General features: G+C 42.5%; 1 protein-coding gene across 4 annotated transcripts in view; it reads left to right on the top strand.

Annotated features, from left to right (window-relative positions):
• The first annotated feature begins 792 nt into the window (after nucleotides 1-792).
• The window catches only part of IRS1 (insulin receptor substrate 1), a 99631-nt gene continuing 76018 nt past the window's right edge, over nucleotides 793-24405 (top strand). For all 4 annotated transcript variants that reach the window (XR_016280002.1, XR_016280003.1, XR_016280004.1 and 1 more), the window contains exon 1: nucleotides 793-4609. Coding sequence is in view for 1 of the 4 variants with exons in the window: in XM_089509205.1 (XP_089365331.1) it covers nucleotides 961-4587 (3627 nt within the window). In the remaining 3 variants the exon portion in view is untranslated. The remainder of the gene's footprint in view (nucleotides 4610-24405) is intronic.

Here is a 24405-nt window from a genome sequence, read left to right on the forward strand (position 1 = left end):
GAATGGGGTCGTCCCCCGCCTCTGCCTCCTCCTTTCCCTCTTCTACAAACTGAAGGAGGAGGAAGAGAAGCTGCTGCTGCTGCTGCAAATCTCAGCCCTGGATTCGGGATAAAAGGGCGTTCTTTCCACTCTTTTTTATCTTCACCGACCGTTTTGTGGATTTTGGCGGGGAAGGGAGAAACCGCAACGCCACGCAACGCAACGCAACGCCACGCAAGGCGGTCTGTGCCCTGGGGGGGGGGCTGCCTGGCTGCTGCTGCTGCTCTCCTGTTTCTCCTCTTCTTCCCGCATTGTTGCTGCAATTTTTATTTTATCGTTTTTTGGACAAAAAGGTACCTGGCTTCACTTTTTCTTTGGGGAAACAAAAACAAACTCTGGCTTCGCTGTCTCTCCAGAGGATAGATTTAATCGCCCTCTGACTCCTTGGAGTTTTTTTGGGGGGGGTTAATGTGAGAAGGGAAGGGGGGCTGTTTGTTTTGGGGGATCGTCGTCGTCGTCGGGGGATCCCCTGGTTGCTCCCCCGTTCTGCTGCTGGAGGGATTTCCGGACGAAAGGATGCGCTGCTCCCTTGGCTCAGAGGCGGCCAATGCTGCTGCTGCTGCCGCTGCCGCTCGTACCGGGCTTCTTTCCTGGGGCTTCTTCATCCGGGCTGGACTTTTGCAAAAAGCCACGTTTCTCCTGGTCAGAAGAGGGATTTGGAAGTAAGGAAACAGCGACCCAGACCGGACTGAGGGCTCTGTTCGACCTGAACAGCTGTTCCCTGCTTACCACTCCTCCTTTTCCTGGTTTGTTTTTATTATTGTCGTTGCTGCTGTTGCATGAATTGCATTTTGGACTGCTGCACTCATTCATTTTTTTACCCTATTATTATTATTATCATTATTATTTCCTCCCCTGCTGTTTGGAAGCTGCCCCTTCTTCGCCAGAGGAGCTGCAGTGCCTCCGATCTCTCCTCCCAGCATGGCGAGTCCCGCCGACAATAACAACGAGGGCTTCTTCTCAGATGTCAGGAAGGTGGGTTACTTGCGCAAACCCAAGAGCATGCACAAGCGCTTCTTCGTGCTGAGGGCGGCCAGCGAGTTGGGGCCCGCCCGCCTGGAGTACTACGAGAACGAGAAGAAATGGAGGCACAAGTCGGGGGCCCCCAAGCGCTCCATCCCACTGGAGAGCTGCTTCAACATCAACAAGAGGGCAGACTCCAAAAACAAGCACTTGGTTGCTCTCTACACCAAGGACGAGCACTTTGCCATCGCTGCCGACAGCGAGCCCGAGCAAGAGAGTTGGTACCAGGCGCTGCTGCAGCTGCACAACCGGGCCAAGAGCCACCACCATCACCACCACCAGCATCACCACCACCACCATTACCACGGGGATGTTACAGTGGGGGGTGGGAATATTGGGATGGGAGAGGCCGGGGAGGATGGCTACGGTGACATGGCTCCTGGCCCGGCGTTCAAAGAGGTTTGGCAAGTGATCTTGAAACCCAAGGGCCTGGGCCAGACTAAGAACCTGATTGGCATCTACCGCCTGTGCCTCACCAACAAGACCATCAGTTTTGTCAAGCTGAACTCTGATGCAGCAGCTGTGGTGCTGCAGCTGCTCAACATCCGGCGGTGTGGACACTCAGAGAACTTTTTCTTCATTGAGGTGGGGCGCTCTGCGGTCACTGGACCAGGTGAGTTCTGGATGCAGGTAGATGACTCAGTAGTAGCGCAGAATATGCACGAGACCATCTTGGAGGCCATGCGGGCAATGAGTGAGGAGTTCCGGCCTCGTAGCAAAAGCCAGTCTTCTTCCAATTGCTCCAATCCCATTTCTGTGCCTCTCCGCAGTAGGCATCATGTCAACAACCCACCTCCCAGCCAGGTGGGCCTCAGCCGCAGATCTCGGGCAGAAAGTGTGACTGCTACTTCTCCTGCTGGCAGTGGAGTGGGAGGTGGAGGAGGGGCAGGGGGAAAGCCCAATTCTTTCCGCGTCAGAGCATCCAGTGATGGAGAAGGTACCATGTCGAGGCCAGCGTCAGTGGATGGAAGTCCAGTGAGTCCAAGTGCCAACCGGACCCACTCGAACAGGCACCGTGGCAGCTCCAGGCTTCATCCCCCTCTCAACCACAGCCGCTCCATCCCAATGCCTTCCTCTCGTTGCTCTCCTTCTGCCACAAGCCCGGTCAGCCTCTCATCCAGCAGTACCAGTGGCCATGGCTCCACCTCAGACTGCCTCTTCCCACGCCGGTCCAGTGCTTCAGTCTCAGGTTCCCCCAGTGATGGGGGCTTCATCTCCTCTGATGAGTATGGATCTAGCCCCTGTGACTTCCGCAGCTCCTTCCGCAGTGTAACACCTGATTCTCTGGGACACACACCACCTGCAAGGGGAGATGAGGAGCTTAACTATATATGTATGGGAGGGAAGGCTGTCTCCTCCTGCTGCAGCATCACAGCTCCTAATGGTCAGTTTGCCCCACGCTCTTGCCATCTTCAACAGCAGCTGCGCTATCCTGGTACCCCTTGCTGTCCCCGACTTGGCGGTGAGGATGTGGGTGATGTGGAGAAAGGTTTCAGGAAACGGACACATTCAGCTGGCACCTCCCCTACCATCTCCCACCAGAAAACCCCCTCACAGTCCTCAGTAGCTTCCATTGAAGAGTATACTGAGATGCTTCCCTCATATACTTGTGGTGGTAGCAGGCTCCCTTCTTTTCGACATTCTGCCTTTGTGCCAACCCATTCTTACCCTGAAGAGTGCCTAGATATGCACCAGGTGGACAGCAACCACCGTCGGACCAACTCTACCCCACACACTGATGATGGCTACATGCCAATGTTGCCAGGAGTTGCTCCTGTGCCCAGTGGTGGCAATACTTCCAAAGGGGGTGATTATATGCCCATGAGCCCCAAAAGCGTGTCAGCCCCACAGCAAATCATCAACCCTGGGAGAGGAGGTCGCCACCTCCAAGCTATGGTGGACTCCAATGGCTACATGATGATGTCTCCAAGTGGCAGTTGCTCTCCAGACAGTGGTCCCATTGGCTACAGCAAGGTGTGGATGAATGGGGCAAGCCATCATCCCAGTCTCTCGGTGGAGAGCAATGAGGGGAAGCTGCCAAGTGGTGGCAGTGATTACATTAACATGTCTCCAGCCAGTGGCTCCGCTACCAGCACCCCTCCAGACTGCTACTTCACTGGCTCAGGAGCTCCAGGCCCAGAAGAACCATCTGTGCAGGGTCTCACTCAGTCCCACCACAAACCCATCTATTCCTACTTCTCCCTACCACGTTCCTTCAAGCACATGCAACGCAGGACAGGTGAAGAGGGAAATGCTCATATGCGCATGTCCTTCAGTTCTGGGCGCTTGCTTTATGCTGCTGCTGAGGACTCTTCCTCCTCCACTAGTAGTGATAGCCTTGGTGGCCCTGGGGCACAGGAGGGTGTTGGATATTCTGTTCCTACTCAGACTCAGCCATTACAACAGCCTGCACCCTCTTGCCTTGTGGATACAACAGCACTGGCCAAGAGCTGCCTGGTCAGACCTACCCGTCTGTCTTTGGATGGTTCAAAGGCCAGCACATTGCCTCGTGCTCGGGAACAGCTCCCGGAGCCTAAAAGCCCTGGTGAGTATGTGAACATTGAATTCAAGCAACCAGCCTTTCCATCGCCTTTGCCCCATGGAGATACTGGCTCCAGTTCTGAGGAGTATATGAATATGGACTGGGGGGCTGCCTGCCCAGCCAGTTTAGCATCAGTGCAGGCAAGCAGGGGCAGAGCAGGCCCCACTGGTGGTCGAGACTATATGAGCATGCAACTGGGCAGTGGAGGACAGTATGTAGTCTGTGCCCATAACCCCTCACCTTCCCCTCCAGCTGTTCTGCTCAGTTATGCTGATATGAGGATGGTTCGTGGTAGGCCAGAGAAAAGTCCACCACCTATGGGACTACCTTCCCCACATCGTCAGGCTCAGCAAGGGGATCTTGCTGCAGTCTTGCCCCACTCCTATTCTTCATCCATGATTGGGGGTCCAGGGATGACCAGCGCCTTTACACACGTGAGCCTCAGTCCTAGCCACAGCACGCAGAGTGCCAAAGTGATCCGTGCTGACCCCCAAGGAGGACGGCGGCGCCATAGTTCTGAGACTTTTGTTTCCTCTACCACCCCTAGTGGTGGCCTGGGGCCCCCAGCCATACCCCATGGACCAGGAGCGGGGCCTGATGATGTGAAGCGCCACAGCTCTGCCTCTTTTGAAAATGTCTGGCTGAAGCCCATGTCTGGGGAGGTGGGAACTTCCTCTGGTCTCCGTATGGTGACCAGGAAGGAGCAGGCCGTTGGTGGGACTGGAGGAGGTGTTGAGAATGGGCTCAATTACATTGACTTGGACTTAGTGAAGGATTTTAATCACCGCCAACATCACCATCACCACCCTCATCCTCAGGAGAGCACTTCCCTGCTAGGGGTCAAGCAGCCAACACAGCAGCAGCAGCAGCAGCAGCAGCAGCCACCTAAATCTCCAAATCAGCCTTGTGGGAGTAGCCACTTGAGTGATGAATTAAGTGCATATGCCAGCATTAGCTTCCACAAGCGGGAGGACATCCAGTAGCTGGGCAGGAGCCAGAGACAAGGTAAAGTGTGTTGTAAGCTAACAATTGTTTCATAGTGTTGGGTTGAAGGGTGGCAGTGGTGATAGGGAAGCTATTTTGGACAATTACAATAATCATTTCTCTTTAAGCATTTTATTAATACACTGAAACTTTCAGTGTGGTTAGATCACATTTCACTGTAGATTATGTAACAGGTTTGTTCTTTTGTCCATGGGTTTATTATATTGCCTTTAAATATATGCACTTGCACGATTTTCTACTCTCACTTCTACCTTTTTTTGTGTTGGCATTTGTGGGTTGATTTGCATACTCATTCTCATGAACAGGTTTTAATATTAGTGGTATTACTATGTTCTGTGTATGAATTTAATATAATGATAATTGAAGCAAACTAACACCTATTACTTAACCAGTGGTGGAGGGAGAATGCCCATTAATATGAGCAGAATCTCAGGCTCTTAACTGTGCTGAAACCTGTTACATTCAGAGAAAATGTATTAACCAAAAACATCTGCGTATTTTGTTTAATGTTTTTCTATGTAATACCCATTTGAGTGGCATTTGATCTTGGAAATGGAGGCAGTTGCACAGAGGAAGAAAATTGCAAAAACAGCCCAGCTGTTCAGAGTCTTGGTAATGGGACATTAAATGGCATTCTTTGTTTCTGATTTGATTTTGTAATTTAACCGTTCCTTGAAAACAGTATATAGTGCTGGACCTTTCAAGTACAGTCTCTTCTAAAGTATGTATACGTAAACATATCTATGCTACCGGTGGCATTTTCATCATCATCATCATCATCATCATCATCATCATTTTTGTGTTGATGTTTTCTTTATGAAATCCCCTAATCTACTTTTGTCTGCAATTTTGAGAAGTGGCTGTGTGAGTGTTCTACTGCCCTACTTGTTTAACCTTCAGAAAATTGCAGCTTAAAAGAAAGAAATCCTCTGTGTCTCTCTCTGTGTGAATGCACGCATGCTTGTTCGAGGGTGTATGCTGCATATGAGGAAGAGGTGTGGCTTTACACTTAGGGCATGGGAGCTGGAATTGGAAACCTCTGCAGTCTAATCCTCACTGAGCTATCAACTTCTGTGACCCTGAAGAAGTTTATATGTAAACTACATGCAGAATAAAACCTCAAAGGGTTTCTATGAGGATTCATTAGAAAATGTTTACAAAGCATTCTGTGCATGTAAAATGTGACATGATACTAATTTAGTATATATGTGAGTTTTCTTGATGCTGCTAGGGAAGCTTTCTTGTTGTTTTGTTGCACTGAGGAAAAGTTGATGAATTAGCATCACCTTCAATTGTAAATTAGGTGGAATGTCCATAAACTTGTCACATTTCTGTTCTGGATAATAAGTGGTGTAGCAAAGAGAATGTTTTAGGTTTGTTTATGGTCTGAGTCTGCATAGGGAAGTGTAAAACAGTAATGAGATGCTTTCTCACTGCCACAGTTTTTCCAAACTATGTGTACTGCCGATGTGAATATGGCTGCCACTCTTGCAAAGTGTTTCTTCCACCAATTATGCTTGTCAAAACATTGCTGTTTGGCACTGTGATGTCTCTGCTCCAAGCTTTGTATTGTCACAGTCCTCATGCTCTGAGCTGACCTTTTCCCACCCCCTCCCCCTTACCTTTCATCTATAGTCATCACTGGTAAGACAATTGTTTACATTGGCACAAAGAAAAGCAAGTTCAGCAGCACACATTTGGATTTTGAAATGTCATAACTGACACTTCTCTTGTGAGGTGTTTTAATTACTTATTTGCTGGGTACATACTGACAGTGTTGAGAGATGCAAGTGGTAAAAACTCTTATAGTATATGGGAGTAACTGCCTAAGTATCCTAAAGGCACCAGATTCTGTCTGATCTTGAAAGCTAAGCAGGGTCATCTCTGGTTAATACTTGGATGGGAGACCAACAACAAATAGCAGGTGCTGTAGGTTGTATTTCAGAGGAAGAAAACCCTATGAAATTAGGCTTGCCTAAGAAAACCCTATGAAATTAATGGGGTTGTCATAAGTCAACAGGTGACCTGAAAGCATGCACAAACTCTCTCTCTCTCTCTCTCTCTCTCTCTCTCTCTCTCTCTCTCACACACACACACACACACACACACACAGAGAGAGAGAGAGAGAGAGCTTGCCTGTAGTTGAACTTGTAAGAACTGAGAATGAAAAGTAATTACCTTGAATCAGCCACTATGCCTAAATAGAGTTCAGTGTTAAAAACAAATTGAGCATTTGCTATTGCTTGAAAGATTATTGCTGCTTTCAGATATGTAGCTAATCACAAATTGTTATGTGCAATGTAAAAATTGTTCTCTTGAATGTGTTGCAGGCCTCTTATAAAATTGTAGCATGAGAAGTGGAAATAGAGAAGGGACAGCTATGTGCCCTGTTTTTCATGGATCCTATCTTGACATTGACTGTAGTTGCTCTGTCTTTGTCTAGGGCACAGCTCTTAATTGTTATGGATGACCCCATTCTTTGGCTGTCTGCTTAGTTTAAATATCCTTCATTCACAGCACCACTCTCTAGATTTACAGAGGACAGATGCTGCTCCCATTTTCTTTCTGCTCTTAGTCAGAGAGCCTTTCCCCAGTTGCTGCAGTGCTAAAAAGTTACTAGTGTTGTTACTGCAGAATACACAAAGTATTTGATTGTTCCACAGTTCTTTATTTTCCTGCTTCCTTGATTGATCATTTCTCATGGTACCATCAGATGTTGACAACAGACAGTTACGTAACTGTTCATGCAAATCTGGTGATGTATAGGGATGCTTGGGTGATAACAGGGTAGAGATACCCATACTCTGTTCTTGATGGTCTCATTAAAACTGTTGTTGCTGTATATGTATGTGAGTGTATGTTTTTAAGTGATGTGTCCAGTGAACCAGTGATTATAGCTCTCTTGTTGTAGAATCACTTTGCAATTAAGTGAAAGACACCCCCATCCCAGTATAGTGTAAGGCTATTGTGCAGCTTCAACTGCCTTTCCCAGCCATAGCCTCAGTTGTAGGGGACATGTCTTTACATTATTTGAAGGAGGAGAATGAGAGGATTTAAATTCCAGGAAACTCCAGCTTCTTATTCTCTTTCCCCATAGGCTGAGCTTCCCCTGAGCTTAATTCTCAATCTCAGTTTACAATTACCTAGCATCTTCATGGTCAGAGGCAGCAGGAAGGATCGGAAGTGTGCATGCTCAGGCTTTGTCCCATGCTGTTGTGAGGGGAGGGCAGTGAGACTGGTTTTTTAAATGAAACTAGGGGGTATTTTTTAAACAAGGAAATAAAATTTTGCATACCTCAGGAGAAATGTATTCCTGTCCTCTACCTTGGTGTGCTGTACCCTTGCATACAGAACACCATCTATACTAAAGAGGGTAATGTTGAGCAGGTCATATTCATTAATGAGTTGGAAAAAGGTTGCCTAAGCATCGCTAAGCCTGTGTGGAAAAGGGTACCTGCTGAAACCAGCAAAAACTCACATTTCCATCAACAGATAATTTACATGCCTTTACCATGTTTATATGGGACACATGCTATGAAATTGCACAAGGAATGAAAATGACTTGTAGATTGGAAGGAAAGTAAATAATGTGGAGGTTTGCTCTTTCATATGCAGTATGTGTGCCACTTTACATTGTCATATTGTGTTACTTTGTATTCTTTTGTATTGTACAGTACTAGGGTAGGAGATAATTGAGTGAGGCTTAAATGAACTCTTCTTGGAACACAGAGAAGTTACTTTTACTAGTGTCTGTAACCCCCCCCCCCCCCAGGTGTAGTTCAAAAAAGAAGCATATCCATGCTCTGTTTTTACCAAGGAAAGAATTGTTGGCTTTTTAGTAGTGCCGGTTGTTCTGTGCCTTCAAGTCATTTTCAACGTAGGGTGATTCCAAAGGGGTTTTCTTGGTAAGTTTCTTCAGAGGAGGTTTGCCATTGCCATCCTCTTGAGGCGGAAAGGGTGTGAGTTGCCCAAGGTTATCCAATGGGTTTCCATGGCTGAACTGGGATTTGAACCCTGGTCTTCAGAATTATAATCCAACACTGAAACCACTACATCACGCTTGCTCACAAGTGCCTAATGGTATCCAATTCTTCTCAGCCTTCATAGTCTAGAAAGTGCAATTTCTAAGACATCCAAAGTCAGGAGTATGTTTGTTCTCTAATTCTTTTATGTTGTTGTTTTGGTGCTTTCTGGGAAGAGTTATTTTGTTGCCATTTTGATGAAACCTACTAGATACTGGCAGTAAAGATTATGGGGTTTTGTCTGGGTCTTGAACCCCTTTCAAATTCTTGTAAATTATAGAGTTTTGTTCTCCTGGTACTTTTTAGATATGATGGCTTTTAGTTTGGTTTGTATCTGAGAACATCCTTAGCACCATTCAGAATTGCAGTACTATTTTGACTAGGAGTGGAATTTGCTTACCAATATAGTTTTATTGACACAAGCAGTAAAATTTGTTGCTGGGTCATTTTAGATTGTTGACTGCAGAGAATTTTGGCTTTCAGTGCAAATTTATTTAAGTGAAACAGGGAAAATGTCTGTTTTTAAGGCTGTGTTCACAAGAGCATATGCAAACTTCATTAGGTACTTCTATAGGGGTTATTCAGGCAGTTACATTTGTGCATTTTTCTCATGCTTCTACATACCACTGTTTTTTCTCAGGCAAGTCTTGATCTAGAAAATCATATTTGACTGTTCCAGAATTTTTGGCTCTACTCTTTACAGTGGCAATTGCCATATTCACCCGAGTTGACAGATATCACTTAAGAAAGCTAAAGAATGTTTGTCATTTTTTTTACAAGCAAATAGTTCAAAAGTTAATATATTGCAGTGGTTTGGATTGGAAACCGTAGCCCTGCCCTTCCCCATTATAACTTGCTATGAGCATTGCAGTGATCAAAGATGAAGGCTTTTTAAGGATTTAAAGTGAATTTGTTATACTTTTATTAACATGGCCTAAGTGATGCTTTAAAGGACTTACCCATGCTGCTTAACCCAGAAAGGGTGTGCATGCATTAGTTGATCTCCCCCCAACTCTTGGCTGCATTAAGTCATCACATTTTCTGATGGTCTGATTCCTAGCCTATTAAAACCCTATGAACAGGGAAGTAGCCAGGATTTTGGGAAGGGGGGGGGTCCCAGGCTAAGTGCCACCATTATAATGGGGCTTGGGTGCGGTGGCGCAGCAGCACACACCATTCATTTTTCTAATGGAAGGGGGAGATCCAGACCCCAAGAACCCCCCCCCCCCCTTGGCTACGTCCCTGCTATGAAATTCATGGGATAAATTGACAGATGACTTGCAGGCAAACATATACTTCCATGTGTGGTTCCCTTCTTCTTTCTTTTTCCTTTTGAACCTAGTTTAATAGCACATTTATTTGTTTGTAATACCAGAGTTTGTCATGACATCTCAATCATTAAATTGTAATTTTGAGTCTCATCCCAGGAAAAAGAAGGGTTATAAAATGAATAAATAATCTGAACAATCCTTCTGAATAAGGATTGCAAATTATTTCAGATGTCACATGTACATGGCTCATCCTCAATCCTCTGCATCATTTTTTGGAGGAGGTGCTATCTTGTCAATAGGTAGGTTTTGTGCCTGTTGGAATAATGTATCACTTTTTGAGGCAAGGCACATACCTGCTTTCTCTGTTCTCAATGAAAAAAGAAAGTACTGTAAACCATGCTGAAAATGTTTGACTATTCCTCAATACTTGACTGTCTAGCACCAGCAAATGCTGGATTAGCTGGCAAGTACGTATACCCTTTTGATATGGTGTCTCAGGATTTATTTCTAAAATATGTCATAGCTATATTGGGCCTTATATTCTCCCCACTTACAACAGCAAGCTTTGCCCATACTGTGCAATTTAGTAATATTGCTCAGATGCATGCGTGCATGCATGCATGCATTTTACAGTAGAGATTGATGTGGGCTTTCTTAGCTGATCTCCTTTGGTGTGTGTATGTATATCAATGTGCTGTAATTTGAAGAAGAGGATATGTTTTCTATATATGTCTGTATACAAAGTTACGGGATATCTAGCCTGAAATTTCAGTTATGATAATGTTTTATGCCTGTTAAATGGATTCAAAGCCAGATTAACTCCCAATTAATCAGAAGATTAGAACTATTATCTGTACTCTGAGAGGTTTTGTTTGCAGAGAGGTTTTTAAATAACTTATTTTTCCCCATTCCAAAGTAGTCTAGTCCACTCTATCAGATCATTCAATGTAGACTTGGCTTCATTTTCAATTACAGTACCTTGCCTTCCTGTGCATCATAGTTCCTATGACTTTATCTCTGTGTCTAAGTAGTATTGGAGACAGGGTGAGAAGAAAGTGGTTGGAGCAGTGGCATACAAGAGAGGAAGGCTGGGATGGATGATACTTTAGCTTCTGTCAACTGCATGCTTTTGTTCATATTAAATAGGCGTTTATTTTAAAAAATGTCCAATAATGAGTTCCTTACACAGCATATTTTACTGTGTGGAACTAAGTTCTGAAATAACTTTTTAGATAAGTTGGGGGGGGGGGGGGTGAAGAGGAACTGCCCTATGTAAACCAAAGAATTAGGGATTAGGGTGAGTACAGAATAGTTGGAAAATCTTGATAAAGACCATCTTATAAAACAATTGCTAGTTTCAATCATTTTTGTACGGCATTTTACGGAACATGTTGAAATACAGTAGTCCAGAAAAGTGGCTTTATTCCCAGTTTATCAGAATGCTGAAATTATAATCTTGATCTCTTGACTGTATGTCATTGTGTACAGCTTTGTTTCATTCTTTGTGGTTATAGTCATTTCAGATAAAGAATATGGATCATAAACAATTATATGAAATTCTGCAATGGCAAAGAAGACAATGTGTAAGTTCTGTTGCAAATACTTGAGTAAACAACATTAATTATTCATATAAACATGTGACAAATTTGAAGCAACCCAGAGTGTCAATAGTTAAGGGGGATTTAAGAAGTCTAGCACTTTTAAAAATCAACTAAAAGCTGCCTTGAAGTGTATCTCTGTGATCATATTTGACATATCTAGGTCACATTTAACCTTCCATAACTGAAAGGTTTGCTAATTTCTTCATAAAATTTTGCAATGGGATTGGATTATTATTATTATTATTATTATTATTATTATTATTATTATTATTAACCTTTATTTATAAAGCGCTGTAAATTTACACAGCGCTGTACATATAATCTTTTTAATCAGACGGTTCCCTGCCCTCAGGCTTACAATCTAAAAGACACGACACAAAAGGAGAAGGGAGTGGTGGAGGGGAAGGGGATGGGGTCCAGCAGTTCTTCTCTACCTCCAAGGCCTGGACCAAGGCAGATGGACTGGAGGGAGGACTTGGCTTCTTGGAGCTAGCCTGCCTCTCTCTCCCTCAAGATGATGGCTGAAGGGAGGGCTTTGTGTTTGTGTGACTGTTTTATCACAGATTAGATTCAACTTCAACTGTTAAATTTAGTATCTAGTAGGTTTAATTCTGAAAGCCTCTCTCTTATGTTGAAAGTCTTTTTTCCTATTCCTGTTCAACATTATTGGCAGAAAATATCAGCTACATGCTGTCAAAATGTTCAGAGTTTAGCTGTAGACATTCAGCCTTATTTCCAGTTGAGCTATGTAATTCAGATATATGTGATGTACTACAAAGAAACAGTTTTAGAATTGTTGAAAATTAGATGCCTATTAACTGAAATATTTATAAAATTATTCTGCTCTTTAGCAAATTGTTATTACCTTTGGATTGTGAAAAGTAAAACTGCCTGCTTTGCACTTCTTAGCAAAGGTTAGTTGCTACTAAAAATAAGCCTCCTTGGGCCAGAGGAGATGGGCAGGAAGAAGCGCCTCAATCTTGCTTTTTCTCAAAGTGGGTTGAAACCCTGCTGCCTGCACAGCCCACGCCCAAGGCGCATGGTATGACTGCACAGCCGCGCCACTGGGTATTTTTTTTGTTACCTCCCACCATGCATACGCACCATCCTACAGACACAACGGCAGCAACTCCCAAGTACCTCTAATGTCCAGCCAAATGCCATCCCATTGGATGGCCGTCCCTTTGTTTAGCCACACAGTCACACCTGCAGTTCTGCACCTCTCCAGGGCATCAGTGCACTGAGTAAAAGCACAGTCATACCCCCTACATTTCCTGCTTCACCCCATGCCCCACTGTTGGACTGTCTGCTTTGTGTATGTTGTCATTACATCCGTTGCAGTTGTTGAACTTTCAATGCTTTGCTTTGCCGCAGCCCTGCACTTGCGTTGGGGTGTTTATATGCAACTGCAAAGAGTTGCATCTACCACACTAAGCTGGGTTCTATTTGCCCCGACTTTTTACCCCTGGAGAGCAGCTTTGATCTGCTTTCTGCTTGCTTTGGAGGCGTGTGTCATCTAAATGCTCTGCCTTCAAACGCTTTATTTGGCTCATCTGTTCCACCCCCCTTGATCCCATTTTGGGAGAAAGGCGGAATATAAATCCAATAAATAAAAATGGTAAAAATGCCCCCTTTATTATTTATTCCTGGTTGGAATGGCCTTTAGGACAAAAGAATGTTATGTGTGCTAATTTCTTGACCATGCTCACTTGCAAATACAAAGGATTAATCTTAATTTTAATGGGCATGAGGCTGGGGAAGCTAATTGCCCACACTGCCTATGTTCTATTATTTCTGTAACCCCGCCCCCCAGTCCAACTCATTTCTGATGTCTGTGTGTGTGTGTATGTGCCTTCAGGTCACCTGCCAATGTATGATGGCCCCATGCATTTCATATGATTTTCTTAGGCAAGGAATAGAGAGAGATGGTTTTACCAGTTTCTTCCTCTGAAATGTAGCCCATTGCAACTAGTATTCATTGGTGGCCTCTCATCCAAATATTAACCAGAGCTGACCTTGCTTAGCTTTCAAGATCCGATAGGATCTGATTAGGCCCAGGATAGAAGGAAAAGTCTGGCCCAGGGAACTACAGGATGGTAAGGATGGGAAGAGCTCAGCTCCTCTAACCTTCATTATTTTTTTTAAAAAAATATCCAGCTCTTCCCATTTTATCTGTGGAGGGGGCTAACACGTGAATTATAAAAGTGGCTACCCTCAGTATCTAAGCTTGTATCTTTTAAACAATGCTTACCCTAATTATTGTTTGAAGTCTCCAAAAAGGAAAATAGAATGACTTGACATTTACATATCCTGGTCATTTTAATAGTCAGCCAAATCATGCAGATACATTGATTCAGTTCTGAAGGAATGGGGTTTTCTGTAGTCAGTTGTCACAACTTTCATACTTTCAACTCACAGCCTGGCACCTTCCAGATGTATTCAGCTACAAACTGCATTGACCCCATGCTGGTTGTAGGTGATAGGACCTGTAATCAAACTTGTTTTGAGGGTCTCACAAGTCTTCAAGCCCTTAAACATTCAAAATCCTCCCTCCTTCCTGAGTACAGTACTAAGCCTTTCCTTGTCTTTTTTTTTAAATGTTCTTCCTGAAGGTTTACTTTGTAATGATGGGGTTGGTGGGATCTGAGCCTTTTCTTTTTGAGAGAGGAAGGCATTATGTACCTCAAGTGAAGGATGTCTGGTTCTGAGTGGTGTCTGGATGGGAGGTTGATTTCCTCAACTATTGTAAATTCAAGCACGGTCCATTTTTTATTCTCATAAACAAATGTAAGCCCGAATGCAGTTACATTACCTCGATACCACAGGCCAAAGTAGATGTGGCAACATTTATGCAGTATTTATATTAATTTCTTTTTAAAAGAAGTAAATAGTTGCTGTGGGATTGGTCCAGTATTAATTGTGTCCTTGGTGATAAGGATAGGTAGCTTTCGTCCTTTACTTCTTGTTTCATCCCTGACCTGGATTGGTTCCCCTTCTCTGCTGTTTTCATTGGAAATAAAGAGAACGCTCCATTCCAGGTGCATTTGGTGGATTCAGATCAGTTCTGCTGTACTTGGTTTTTACATTTAAAAAAACCCCTCAAACCTCGCCATTTTGCATATTTGCTAATTGTGTGTCATATCTACTTTGACCTTGAGTCAAGTCAGTTAGCTTAATGTTTTGATTGTGATCTTTCTCCAGAAGATATTGCAAGTAAACTAGTCAGAAACATGTTTATTGTAATTATTTCCTTTCCCCCAATAACCAAGCTTTAACTAAGTTATGGTACACTGCCATTATCCACTGTCCAGTGATCCTGGATTTCATTCCTTGGTAGTTATGTAGTGAAAAGATACCTTGTAGGAACTAGCTGTGAATCACAGTAGATAGGAGGAAAGACCTTATGATAAAAGAGCACATTTCAGGAGATTAGCAAAGAAGTCTTAGCAGTTTGGGGTTATGTTGGTTGATTTTTGGGAAGTGTTTTTTTTTTTAAAATTATTCTGTACATGGGAAATAATGGGAAATAAAAAAAAAGAAAACGTTTAAACAACTTCATAAGACATTGGTTCAGAAAGAATAACCTGTTCAAAGAGGAAGATCAAGAGCAGACAAATAGCTTTTGAAATGTATAATGCAAATAAACAAATTTCAAAGAGTAAAGTTAATAAGATACTTTGTATCCAAAATGATTTTATTGAGTGGAAGAAAACTCCATAGCCTTTGGAGTTGGGAGCAGGGGCAGGAATAAGACATTTTGGCATAGTTTCCAATCCCAGATAAGGTTACGATTTCACATCTGCCTGATGGTCAGCAGGGTTTTTGTGTGGTATGAATAATTTGTTTCATTTAGTTTTTTCTGTACCAACCGATCACAGAAATACAAATAGTTTTACTTGTCTTATATTGACCTTAAAGTTAAATACAGCTTGGAATGGAAAGCTATGATACCTTTAAACCTGATTGTATTTTTATATAATGTGTATTTCTCTGCCTAGGTTGCTTAGGAATGTACAGATCAATCAAGATTTTGTAGAGGTATATTCCTGCACTCTCCCTCACCTGCCAGTTTTGTCAGCTTATGTAAAATAGCACTAATGTTTGGGTTTCCTTCAGGAGAAGGGCAGAAATTTGTAGCAAAACATTTATATGACATGGTTTGCAATTTATCACATCTTCTCAAGTGTTCAATAATGTTTAGATAAGTCAAAGTGAATTGAAGAAGTAGGCGTAAAAAGGGGAAAAACACCTATCAGAAATATTTGGCAAACAACATTCTTGTCAGTGGGAAGGAATTTTTTAAAATGCATGAATCCAGGGAACCTGCTGCTTGAACCAAAGGCATTTCTTCTTTCATTATGTGTATGGGCTGATTTTCCTCCACAGCTGGAATATACAGTTGCTCCTTTACCACCATTTATTATTTTTACTTTTAATTCCCCGCCCCCCAAAAATGTCTCCACATCCACAAGGGGGGAGGGATTGTGCCATTGCCTTCTCTTCTTCTGGATCCAGGAGAGGCTTTTTTAAAAGTGAAAATCCAGGACCTTTTTTGTTTCCTGGTTTCTCCTCACCTCTTAGAAGCTGCAGGAGGTCATTTTGAATAACATATGAAATATTCAGAATAGTTGTGGTGGTGGTGGGAGAAGCTTGAGGGCCTGAGAAATGGCCTTGGGGGACTTCATTTGGCCTATGAGTTACTCTTTGCTTTCTCCTAGTTTACAGCAGTTGGAAGTGTAATTCTGGTACTGCAGTATGGGGTGTAGTTCTGGTACTGCAAAAAATGGTAACATCCCCTGCAGCAGTGGAAGTATACTTCTCTTATGCAGTTCAATTTTTGTATAAATATCAGCTTATTTACAAATACAGATTCTTATCAACCAATGCGTTGTTAACTGATTTCTGGCTTATCAGTTTGATATAAAATGAACATTGAGGTGAATGAAAGGTACATAGTTTGTGTTTGCTGTAGCAGTTGAGTGTGAACTACATTTTGGGTGCTGCCCTTATAAAGCTTATCACATATTATTAGATCAATATAGAAAGGACATGAAAACATTGTAGGAGTTCTCCTCCTGCAGTATTGCTGGGTGACTACCAGTGAAAAGAATTGCAGGCTAGCCAAATACTTTTCTGCCTGTCTCCCCTCCTCCCTGCAGTAGCTCCATGTGTTTACTGTAGAACTTGTACAGCTTTAGACTCAAATCACCTCATGCTATATTTATGCATTTCCCCCCTAAATGGATGAACTATGTGATGTAGTAGTCCTTGAAGTACTAAATCAGAAGTTGTATGATAATTTTGCCTAATTAACCACCTTTAAATGATCCTAATATTTTTCTTCAACACACTTTGTGTCTGGCAAGTTTCTACAGGGGAAAGGTGTGCAGGCATGTAGATAGGGTATGTGGTTTCTCAGGCCTTTGAACTAGGTAAGGAATGTTTCTCAAGATGGAAGAATGAATGGTTGGATGGTGCTTTTTGCCTCAGGGCCTGAAACTCACAAGAGGAATGTTATCATGTATTCAAAGCCTGTTTCACACAAGTCTTTGTCTGACAAGGTCTTGGATAGAGGCTTTGGTATTATCAAGCACTCTGCAGCAACAATAATAGCAAAAAGAGCTCCCTGAAGTGCTGTCATTCAGTAGCGATCTAGGAAAGAATGTGAACTATGTGCAAATTGTGATATGTGTGTTTTTCTTCTTGTCCCCTGTCAATATATGTTGACACTATGAATTTCATAGGGTTATCTTAAGCCAGGAATACTCAGAGGTGCTTTTGGCAGTTTCTTCCTCTGAAATAACTTACAATACCTGGTATTTGTTGGCAGTCTCCCATCCAAGTACTAACCAGGGCTGACACTGCTTAGCTTCCAAGATCATATTATACTGTAAATCTATTTTGGTATGTATTTGTTTGTTTAATTTTTTAATATGAGGAGAGCCATTTAGAGTTAAGCTGAACTTGGCTGTGTGATCAAGATTAGATAATTCTGCTTCTGGTATTTCAGTTGGTAGTGGCCATCAGTAATCACAGTGGCAGTTATTCCATTTTCAGCTGTCCTGTTGAATTATCCATTTAGCCAAGTGCAATCCTATTCTTTAGCATAACATCCTATATTAGCAGAGAAAAGGAAGTGGGGAATGATATTCCCTATTTTTCAGGCATGGAAATAATAGTTACACACTCTAAGGCAGGTGTGGGAATTATGCAGCGCTCCAGGTGTTGTTGGACTACTCAGCAGCCCTAGCCAGTGGTGGGTGATGTTGGAAGTATGGAGGACCATTTTATTCCTACCCCTGCTCTAAAGCATGAAAGAACTGTTATTAATGTTGTCATTCAAATCTGATAACATGCATGCAGCAAAAAAGATGTGACCCTTCTAGTGGATAGAGCTGTAATGGTAGTGGAAGAGGGGGATGAGAGTCCATCTGTTGCTTGCCTTCCTGTCCACCTTCCCATGCCATCTGCCTCTGCTTGGAGTGTGTGGTTGTTTAAGGCTGATGGAGTTGGAACCTTCCCATCAATGTGGTTTAAGCTGTGCCTTTATTTTAGTGCACCATAACAACTCTGAGGAATGGTTTCTGACATCTGTTCTCTAAACTGTTGATATTAATACTATCCCTGATTAAATTTTAATTGGCCATATCCATAATATAAAACCAAAGAGGGTTCTGTAACTGTCTAATTATACTAATACCCTTCGATGTACCATGTCTTTTAAAAAATGCTCTTGAAAATGGACAGGGCCTCAAATTCTTTTTTTTTTTTTTAAAGTGTTTTCTCAATTGTTTCATTTACTGAGTGCAATCGTTTCATTTGCTGGGCTTTATTCTGCTTCTGAAGTTTTCTTGTGACTACTTGTTTCTTACTGATTTACATCATAGCAGTTGAACTTTGAGGGTAGAAGTGTGAGTGGTAGTGGTATACATTTTACTTACACACATCTTATCTGAATGTCTCCTAAGATTAAGCGATAAAAGAGACCTGCTCTTTGCGCTGGCTTCGGGGCAGCGTCAAAGCGCAACATTTGGATGCTGCACACTGATGCCGCCCTGAAGCTGCTGTCATGCCGCACGTCCAACCACATGGGGGGGTCTTGGCGGTGCTCCGAAGGCACAGCATTTACATGCCTCAAGCTGCAGGATCACCACAAAGCGAGTGTGGCACTGGAAAATCTGGCTTTCAGCCAGCTCAAAAAAGAAAGGCAATTTTCAGCTTCTTTTTCTGCTGGCAAAAAGCCAGGTTGGGGCTGCAATGTGCAGTTGCCATGCCTCCCATCCTGCGTTCAAAGGGGTGGTGTCAAGTTGCACCTTCAGGGCCATCTGTTTTGGCCCTAAGTCTCTTAAAACTGTTGATTGTCTGTGGATGATGGGTTTGGCCACACCACAGTATGTCTACTTCAACTGCACTGAAGTCAGCAGAATTTGCTATGTACAGGACTGTAATCTGTGTGCTTTTTAAGAATGTTCAGCAGAGTAATGGATTAATCTACAGATACACTATGGTTTTCATGTGTCTGTTGTTTTCATTATCAGTCCTGTTCTTATGTTATTATGCTATTATTTCTTAGATTGTATGCCATGGACAGGTTTACTTTATCTATTTTATTGTTTGTATGTACAGCGCTATGTAAATCTACAGTGCTATATAAATAAAGCATAATAATAATAATAATAAAAACAATAATAATAACAATCTTGAAAACATCACCTTGTAACCATTCAAGGTGTTTTCAGCCATGTCCAATACTTCCTTTGGTTATTCGTGGGTCACTGGGCTTTCTTTCTTTCTTTGTGGGAAAGAAAGCACAGTCTACTGCCTACAGGTTAAAAACAAGCAAACTGGCAGCTGTTTGTAGGACCACATATCCCAGGACGAAAGAAAAATCTTTTACTAGACTTGTTGACTCTCTTTCATTTCACTTAAGCACATCCAAAATGGATTTCATTAGCTATCAACCAAGGATAACTGTTTGTGTAAATGGGCCTAACTCAACAATGTAAGATGTAAAATGAAATTCAGTACAAGTTCAGCTAAACTAGGAAGCAACCTTTTTATCTACAGTCTAGCTGTAAATGCTGTGCCCACTGGGACAGAGTGGCTCAACCATTTATTTTGAGTATCCTTACTTTGAGAAACTTTCTTCCCTTTTCTTTCCAATTCTGGGTATGGCAAGGAAAGGCACCTGTTTGAATTGCAAGAGAAGTAGAATGGCACTGGAGTATGGTTTGTCACTTCAGGAAGATTGGCATTTCCTGAGAATTGGATGGTGGTCATCAAATTACTTGTAAGCTTCAAATTACTTGATGCCATTCCTTGAATAATATTATGGCAGTGTAAGTGGTCAGAGAATTGCAACAGCTGTATGAGAGGTTATTATTGAACTGGATTGGCAGAGTTTAGTATCATTCATTTTAAGGACATCGGGGTTGTGTTTTTAATTGGTGAAGAAATACCTATAACAGGAAAGTATATATCTTTAATTGCAGAGCTATATCCTTAATGATCTCCATGCATTTATTGAAATGGAATCTTGGTAAGAAGACTCAAAGATTATAGATTCAATTTGCTTTGATTGTGAACATATAAAACTGGTTTTTAATACATACATTTAGGATATATACTTTCAACTTCTTGATAGGTTGAATGTAATAGGATAAAGCAAATTAATTTATAGTGAGAGTTTTCTTCCACCTTATGTGACTCTGGCTGTGTCAACTATTCTGGCACCTTCTAATCTCTCTGTGTCACTCTATGACAGGATTCCCCTAAGTTCATTCTGCCTTAGCAAGTGAAGGTCACATAGCACACTCTTCCTTTCATTTGCCATCTGGCAGTTTATTATTAGCAGTTCACTGTGGAAAACAGAAATTAGAAACACCAAGACCAAAACAGTCTTTGCAAGTTCAGCCATTTTGATGAAAGCTAAAAAGGACTGGAAATATTCAGTAAAACCTCTTCTTTGATAAGATGATTTTGGCCTGTTACAGACTGCCAAAATAAAGCTGCTTCGGGTCTCTTTGGAGGTATGCTGTTTATATGATGCATGCATCCTAAGAATCCGGAAGCTGCACCAAAGCTGCACTCTAGTCCTTAGGACTGGAGCGTGGCTTTGGTGCGACCTCCGGACTCTTAGGACCCAGGCATCATTTAAACAGCATACCTCCAAAGAGACCCGAAGCAGCTTTATTTTGGCAGTCTGTAACAGGCCACTGACTCTTAGGATGTAGAAAAGAAGATTTTATTCCAGAAATTAGTTCAACTCATTTTGACCAAAAATATTTATATGGCCTTCTTCAGGGGCTTCTAAAATAGTAAAAGAGACAACACACACACTCAGTAAGACAGGAACTGAAATAGTAGATACATAAAAAGTAGTCTTTTGCCAATGACAAATTGCGTTTCTTAAGATTTCGCAATATCTCCTTATTGGCATAGGCAAGAGTAGATATATACCAGTGTTTATAATGTGAGTTTCTGCCTCCATTTGTTTTCTTTATTCTTGCTAGGACTTGTGAAACGTACTGATGTAAACAGAATAACTGTCTGAAGGTTTTGATTCTAATAAAACCACTGGGAAATATTTATAGCATTTTCACCCAAATAAGTAAGTACCATAGGCCTTTTGTGAGGAGAATCAGGAGGTAACAAAAGTCGTATTTGCAGCTATAGAAGTTAAATGATATATGAGTGAGATTCCCATTAAAAGATGAGAATGTATATTAAAACATGGCCACAGAGAAAGTCAGTAGCTTAATGAATAGTTGTATGGTTGATTCACCTTTCCTCTCCTGATGATACCACCAGGCTTTGCCTTATTTTTAGGGATGCCATATCCCGGTGGCCCCCGGGACAAATCTGCTTTTGGGGGCCCCCTCCCAGTCCCAGTCCGGTTTGGCCCCCAGCCCCCGGTTCGGGGCCCACGTGGCGCCAACCCATCTTCCCCTGCCTCCCCGCGCGGCTGCGCCACCCACCTCCTCCTCCTCCTCCTCCGTTCCAGGCCACGTGGAGGAAGCAAAGGAGGAGGTGGTGCGCCGCGCGGGGAGGTGGGGAGGGGGGTGCGGGCGCGCGCAGGAGGTGCACCTCCTCCTCCTCCTCCTCTGTTCCAGGCCACGCAGCCGCGTGGAGGAGGCGAAGGAGGAGGCGGTGTGCCTCCTGCGCGTGCCCGCGCCCCCCTCCCCGCCTTGCATGCGCCCACGCCCCCTACCTCCTCCTCCTCCTCCTCCTCTGTTCCTTCCAGGCCACCCAGAAAATGAAGGAGAGGGAGAAGGAGGAGGAGGAAAAGGAGGAAGGGGGAGGAGAAGGAGGAGGAGGAGTAAGAAGAAGGAGAAGAAGAAGAAGAGGAGGAGGAGGTGGTGGTGGTGGTGAGTGAGTGGCCAGAGGCCTCAAGGTAGCTTTTTTTTTGGGGGGGGGTGTCTTTTAATGCTAACAAGTCTCCCTTATTTTGACAATGATAGTGTGATGATGATGATATGAGTCAGCTTCAGAGACATGCAGGCACTGTTTCTGAAGCCGAGAGAGTGTCACCTTCCAAAGTGCATTTTCTGTGTGTTTTTGGTTCTTTAATGGTGATACTGATATCAGCAAGCCTCTGAGGCACGGCCAATGTAAGTTGCTCTCATTTTTACAAACTCATGTGCAGTGAAAAAAAACCAAAGTCCCTTGACCAAGTACACACTTCTGAGAAGTACTGTTGAATCCGAGGGCAAACCCACTTCTTGTTGAACCACCTTGACATATTCAGTATGCATAGCATGTTCAGTGTGAAACCCAAAGAGTTTGGTTATTGAATAAGCCTCTGAAATATGCAAGAGGCCATGTTAAGTAAAGCCATGTTCAATGCCCAAATGTGCTGTTTGGAATGGGGGGAAGGTGGGTGGCCAGAAAGGGAAGTACATTTCTGCCATCTGTCTAGGAATAATGCCCAAATGTCCTCCATTTTGATCATGCCTAAGAAGCATGAATTTATATTAACATTTTTTAAAAACCATCAATTTTTTCATGTGTCCACCATTTTTAAAAAATGTGCCCTACATGTGAAAATTTTGTCCTACATTTGTCCCAGTTTGGAGGTCCAGACTTATGGCAACCCTACTTATTTTCCTTTTCTTTAGCCACATCTTACCATCTCTGAACTTGAAACAGCCCAGTTCCCTTAGGCTTTTTATTCTTCCATGCTCCTAGTCCTAGTTTTTCTGCTTCCCCAAACCCCCTTTCCTGCCATTCCCTTACCTCTGTCTGTGATCCCTTGTGATGCCTTATCTTAGGCCGATAACTGCATTTCTTCTTCCCTTTACTTAAGCAGTCACAGCCTGTTGAGAAGAGGAGTGACAATGGTTGATGATTTTACAAAGGCAGTGAAGGATCAGTTTTCCTTTGTTGCATTTTCTAGAGAGAAGGAACTTTTGGGAGCGTCACATATTCACTTACCTTCCACTTCTTGGTGTTCTCCCACTCCAACCAATAAAGCAGTTTAATAGGAGAAAGTGATGTATGAAAATAATTTTATACAATTTGTGAGAGACTCTGCCGAAGCTCAGTTTCTGCACTATGCATTCATTTTTGTTTACTGTGAATCTGATTTGTGATTGAAAGGAAGTTGTTGACCAATCATTGTTTTAAACCATATGGCTCCTGGTATATATGTTTGTCTCTCTGTGTGTGTGTGTGGGCGCGTGTACATGCGTAAGAGATTTGTAACTAACAAAGAGTTGATCCCATATGAAAATTTCTGCTGAAATAACAGTTCTCTCTTCTAGAGCTGTTTGTATAGCTCAGAAGTTGCTTTTGCTGTAAGAGAGAGATAGAAAAGATAGGACAGAGGAACTCTTATAAACACATTATTTTTAAAATGAAGATACACAGAGAATCTATTGCAGTTAAAACACAATATTTTGAATTAGTTTCTGTTACATATACTATTAAATGCAAATAAATAACCAAAATGTGATTTTATAGAAGGCTGAGAAACCCATGAAATAATGTTTTTGGAAGCACAGAATGATGAAAAGTACGAAAAGAAATATTAATTGTCATCATATGGGATACCTGCTTCTAGTTCTCTTTGGTCCTATTCTTAGTGAGCAATATGTTAGAGACGCTTCCACTTCACTAGGAAAATAGCACATAGATATATTCTTCCATTGTTCTTGATTATATGTCACTAAATGCTAAAATCATTTAATTCCCAAGTTTTGATATGTTTATATGAGCAGATGATTTTTTACAAGATTGGGTCACCTCAAGATTGTTATGGAAGGAAAGAATTTACAGGCCATGTCTTCTGCCAGACCTTGAAATTTTACTTTATAAAATAAACAAGCTTGCTTCATCCTCAGTATGACACCCCTTCAAATATTTAAACAGGGCTATCATATCACCTCTTAACTGTTTCTTCTCCAGGCTAAACACATGTAGTTCCCTAAGTCTCTCCTCACAGGGGATGGTTTCCACTCTTCACCCTCCTCTGGACACGCTCCAGCTTCTCAGCACGGGTTACTTCTCTCCAGGATGAAGAGGAGCTTTTTGTGAGCATCTTTTTGGTTCGGCTGGTCAACCAGTTACAAATCCACTTAAGAATAGCCTTATCTAACTCACATTTTAATAGCTTGTTTGCAAGAATATTGTGGTGACCTTATTGAAGGTCTTATTGAAATCAGTATTGTGCTCATGAATAGCAAACTGTGTTAGTTACATACAGATATATCTGTCAAAATGATACCCCCTAAGTAGTTGGAAGGAAACATTAGACAAAAACTAATTTACTTCTGAAAAGTAATGCTGGTGTTAGTATCATTACACAGAAAAATAAGGCATTTCAAGTAATTTCATTGCCTGTTATATTTTACTTGCAAGCTCTGCTCCTGCACATTTTCCCTCCTTCCTGATTAGTTTGAATT

Source organism: Sceloporus occidentalis, unplaced genomic scaffold (genome assembly GCF_023333645.1).
Source record: "Sceloporus occidentalis isolate IW3139 unplaced genomic scaffold, rSceOcc1.0.p SCAF_2, whole genome shotgun sequence".
NCBI lineage: Eukaryota > Metazoa > Chordata > Lepidosauria > Squamata > Phrynosomatidae > Sceloporus > Sceloporus occidentalis.